The sequence below is a fragment of the Cornus florida genome, unplaced genomic scaffold (genome assembly GCF_030987335.1).
Source record: "Cornus florida cultivar Cherokee Brave unplaced genomic scaffold, ASM3098733v1 CherokeeBrave_3.0.0_Hap2_Chr03, whole genome shotgun sequence".
NCBI classification, from domain to species: Eukaryota; Viridiplantae; Streptophyta; class Magnoliopsida; order Cornales; family Cornaceae; genus Cornus; species Cornus florida.
The window spans coordinates 35,918,311-35,923,242 of NW_026775573.1; the positions used below are offsets into that span (position 1 = coordinate 35,918,311).

The window sequence follows — 4,932 nt, forward strand, 5'->3', positions numbered from 1 at the left end:
CAATAATATATATTCTCACATGCCTAATGTGAACACAGCACATGGAAGCTCGGGGTATTTTCGTATCACCAGAAATTGTTTTCATGTGCTACCATACAAGTTCATGAGTGGAGTAACACCATGCATTGTAGTACAAAGGCTTTGGCTTAATTTGTTGTCCTTAATTTATTTTGTTCCTTCTTCCTTTATGTTTGATCATTTTATTCTAAGGCATGAACATATAGATGTCAATTGCAAAACTCAGATCATATTAACACTACTTGTCTGTCCAAATTGAAACAAAGCACTCTTGAACAATGATAAAAAGTACAGAGAAAATCACTCACCAAAAACATGATCAAAACAGATTAATGGGTAACAAACTGAAGCTACTTTCTCAAGTAATTGCTATAAAAAAAATTTTAAAAAAAATGCTTTTTGGAATATGGAATTGAATGTAGATAAAAATATCCCCTTTTCTAATGATCTCTTTCTCCATATATGAATTCCTTAATTCTCAAGAAATGGAATTCCTCCACTTTCTGGGCATCTTTCTTGTTTGTTCTGCATTTGGGATATGAGAACCAATATCATTAGTTTCTAAAGCTGTCATCTTGGTGATCTTGCTCAATTTTTTCCACCCACTGGTCCATGCTGATGTTTGTTTTGGCTTTGCCATCTTATCGAATTGTCTCTGCAAGTTCTCCATGTCATTTTGCAGCTCTAGGTACTTAGCCTTGACAGTCTCGAGCTCAAACTTAAGAGTGTTGATGTCCTTTTTGGCCGCAGCCCATCCTTCTTGAAATGACTGGGGGGTTGCTTCAAGTAATGTTTTTCGGTTTGATATCATAGGCTGGTAGTTGGATTCACCGGCTTCTTTCAGGGAAGTATTGGCTAGTGTATTGCTTATTTTTACCTGTTCAGAGAAGAGGACTTGCACCACTACTCTTAAAGGGAGGCGTTCATTTTGTGCAGCGTGCATGCACGCGTCAATTGACAGCTTCTGGCAGTCCATCAAACGGCATAGCCTCTTCCTTTCATGCTCTGAGAGTGTTGGATGAGCCTGTGAATTTGTAAAATGGATCAAAGTTTTAACCACAGGGAGACATCTAACTTGGCTATATGGAAATTTTGATACAATTAGAATTAGCCACAGAGAACTTTGATACAATAGCTAGATTATCCACAGAAAATTTTTATTACTCTCCTTTTTTTAGCCCATCAAGAAAAAAATTCAGTTCCAAAAAACATGGTTACCCCTAACATACTTACACAGAAGGATTGATTTATTCTATTTTCTATTCATACATATAAAATCTTGTAGTTTTCTAATGCTAATCTGACAATCATTTAGGTACTGAAGTCTAAGACAATGCTGGTGATGAGATATGTATGTAGCTCTTTTCTTTTTCTTTTTTCCCAAAGGTTCAAGCAAACGCGCACACCCCCATACTATTGCCCCTAGTAGGACTCGAACACTCAACTTCCCATTTGGAGAGGAGAGATCATACTATCTAGGGTAATGCCCTATCAGTATGTATGTTCATTCTGATAACGTGCATCATATCATGTCATAGAAGTGGCATGTATGAGGCAGCTTCACTATGCTATTATGTCACGTTACTTTCAAGACATGATGGAGCACAAAAATACCCATATGTAGAAAACAGGAAAGACCCAAGAAATAAATCAATAAATATGAAAATTGGACTTACTAAGAGAACTCAAAAAATTTAGATTTGGATTACCTTAAGATAAGAATCAATGGCTCGATATAATCCATCATCACAAGTTCTTGCAGAATCCGGCAGAGTCTCTGCCAGGACTTGAAACTTTGTCAAAGAGAGATTTCTATCTCTGGACACCTCTGTAAGATAACTGTCAACAAGCCTTGCAACTCTCATCTTGGCATTTGGATTACAAGCCCTTTGAGTTCCTTCATACATGTGCTTATCCGAAAAAGATTGTCTGCCTGGACTCGAACTTTCCATCTGCTCTTGAACAACAAAGTGCTCCAAAAGCCTCTGAACAAGTTCAACATCATACAAAGTCTCACTCTTACCATAAGATGGTATCATAAGATCCCCCAATGTAGCCTGCTCAAACTGCATTCCCACGCGTTTCTCCAACTCCATAACCAAAGCAGGAGCCACTTTCAACATGTTTGCCATTCTCAATAGCCGAAGAAGGAAGCTGCACGAAACAGTGTCCTTCTGTGGAGGTATTATACTTATCAAACTCTCAATGATCATTCTTTGATCTTTGGCCTGAACATTGGATGTCTCATCTTTAGTTCCAGCCACAATCATATGAAGCCCTCCATTCCAACTACTGTTACCACCACCATTGCTTCCTTCATCAACCATTGTTGTCCCATCTTTTATCAATCCGGGGAGCCATTTAGCTGCATAGTGCATTAAGGCGGCTCCAATCAACTCAAATCTCAACCCCTTAACCTTAATTGCAGTGATGACACGAACAAAGTGATCGATCCTAAGAATTGACACATCTTCAAACCACCAATCACTAGGAACTTGGTGGCTCCTACTGGGGCTTGAGTCCTTCATTTCATTCCATTTTGGACTAGAAACATTTGGGGGTTTTCCGGTATATGCCCATCTTATTCCTTTCGGATTGGCACAAGCCTTCCATGCAATGGACTCGCTGCATCTTCGTACAATCTGGAGGTTTTCTGACCATGGTGACAGCTTCTCACAGCTTTTAAGTACTAAAATTGAATCTCTCCATGATGATAAAACCACGTAGCTGAGAAACGCTTCGGTTTTGAATATAAGATTGCCTTCTTCTAAGTCCTCTGTCATTTCAAGGTACTCTGCTGCACATCTCAGGCCAGAGATATTGGATGCTGTTAGATCAAGTGCAATTCCATAGCAGAACTTTGCTGCTAGCTCAAAAGCTTCCGACCCACCAGGAAGATCATCTAGAACTACCCGGTTCAAGTCTATGTCGCGTGATTCGTATATGATTCTGTTCATCTTTCCACTCCTAGAAAGGAGGGGATACTTCAATGATGGAGATAAAAGAAAGAGTGTGTCATTTAATCGAACAAAACACATGTTGTTATGTTAATAACATCTTCAATTCCGAAGCTTCAAGATGGAAAATTCAAATGAATGAGCAGAGAAATAGTTACCTTGTGCAAGTGGAAACTAACATCTCCAATTAGAACTAAAAAATCACTTGGAATATCAGTTGAAACATACCTTCATACATGTCAAACTCACAAAGTCAAATTAGAAGCTTTATATAAGAGAAAATTGTTAGCTTGAAGTAAAAAAACAAGAAAAAAAAAAATTATATATATTTTTTGCAGTTTTTAGTTTACTGATATAGTTATGAATTCATACATACCAAGATTGGCCTCTTTGCTCAAACCCATCAGTTTTGACACTGTTCTTGCTAGAAGTAAGTACTCCACTGTTGTAATCTCTACCTCCAACTGACTCATTCTCTGAATCCCACATGATTGGAGGCTAGAAAATTTGAGCAGGATTTTCTCAGGAAAGTGACAGTTTGGTTCAGGGGAAGAGCAGAGAAAATAAGCAGAAGAACAAAGCAGAACAGCCAGAGCTGGTGAGCTAAAAAGGAAGAATTTCACATGGGGATGCTTGGAATTATCTATAAATCTAGAATTGTGGGCTTCTCACTGTGGATTATGAAGCCTGTGACAGGCTGTGAAGTAATGGGCATTACAGGTATTGTCTTTGGATCATTCTGCTTAGATTTCTTTTCTTTGGCTTTGAATGTCAGATGGTACTTATCAAAAGTGGGAGATTCAGCTCCTTCTCTTTAACCTCCTTTTTATGATTACCTTTTCTTACTCTTAATATATATATATATATATATATATATATATATAGTACTTTGTGTTGAATTGTTACAATCCCAAAACATTCCTCTGTTGACGAGAGTGTGACTTGGGTAGGTATGACACATACCCAACTAACATATACCTATTATTGCAAAAAAAGACACCTAGACCCTCAGCCTTGAAAGTGGAAGGAGGTTATTCCTATCGCCATTTTATTTACCAAAAAAATATATATATGTAGGATGAAGGAGGATGATAAATATTAAAAATCAAAAGAATTAAAGTGGATTTAGATCACTAAAGTAGCGTTATCCAATTGCCTGGTTAGTAAAGCGTCTCACTCTTCTAAAGATGTGTCCGTATTCGAGTATTCCTCCTCATAATTTGACAAAATAAAAAAATAATAATAATAATAAATAAAATTAGATCAGTAATGAAAATCTCAAAATCTTCAACAAGATTCCTATAAGACACAAAAATATGATTTTTATGTCATAAATGATGAAATTTGACTAAAAAACAATCAATATTACACGCTAGTATTGATTGTTGGTAAGTTTTCAATCGAAATTGAATCTTTGAAGATCAAAATGGTCTCATTGAAACTATTCAAAAAAATATGTCAACATGTTCATTTAGACTTTAAATTGTCTAATAATAAGACTCAATGGTAATAGCTATTGATTGGATAAAATTGGGATGATACTGTACTAACATATATAAAGACTGGTATATTGGACATACCCAAAAAGACTGAGAAAGTTTGGTAATATGGGTCCCAAAAGTTTTATGAACTCTTGGTATTTAAAAATTGAAACCACTGAATTGTGGCATTATTAGTAGGCCCATTATTAGAGGCTTATGACCATGATCTGCAATGGTTTTTCTGCAGCAGTGTCAGAATTTGATGATCCATCTCCACCAACATGACATGAACTTGGCTGTATTAATTAGGATTTGCACTTTTCTAAAAGCTGTTGAGATATCTTTGTCCACTATTTTGATTGTTTGGTGCTTGATTTGATTACTCATTACCTATTTTAATTATTGAGAACACCCTTGTAGGAGACTGTAATGACTTCATTTTTAGCAGTTTCTTTTTAGCTTGACAGAGTCACACT

General features: G+C 36.6%; 1 protein-coding gene across 1 annotated transcript; it reads right to left on the reverse strand.

The window, feature by feature from the left end:
- Window positions 1-227: 227 nt before the first annotated feature.
- LOC132300268 (root phototropism protein 3-like) lies at window positions 228-3,801 on the reverse strand. The gene is made up of 4 exons (XM_059797286.1): window positions 3,352-3,801; window positions 3,134-3,203; window positions 1,728-3,002; window positions 228-1,042 (listed from the first exon to the last, which is right to left on the reverse strand). Exons 1-4 carry the CDS (start codon window positions 3,462-3,464, stop codon window positions 497-499), a joined length of 2,004 nt encoding a protein of 667 aa, XP_059653269.1. The 5' UTR covers window positions 3,465-3,801; the 3' UTR covers window positions 228-496.
- Window positions 3,802-4,932: the final 1,131 nt, after the last annotated feature.

Excerpts from the sequence above, each read along its gene's own strand:
- LOC132300268 (XM_059797286.1), bottom strand. The coding sequence starts at position 3,464 with ATGTGGGATTCAGAGAATGAGTCAGTTGGAGGTAGAGATTACAACAGT. Across the intron at positions 3,003-3,133 it reads TTAGTTTCCACTTGCACAAG|TATCCCCTCCTTTCTAGGAG; the intron begins GTAACTATTTCT and ends CCATCATTGAAG. Across the intron at positions 1,043-1,727 it reads CCATTGATTCTTATCTTAAG|GCTCATCCAACACTCTCAGA; the intron begins GTAATCCAAATC and ends ACAAATTCACAG.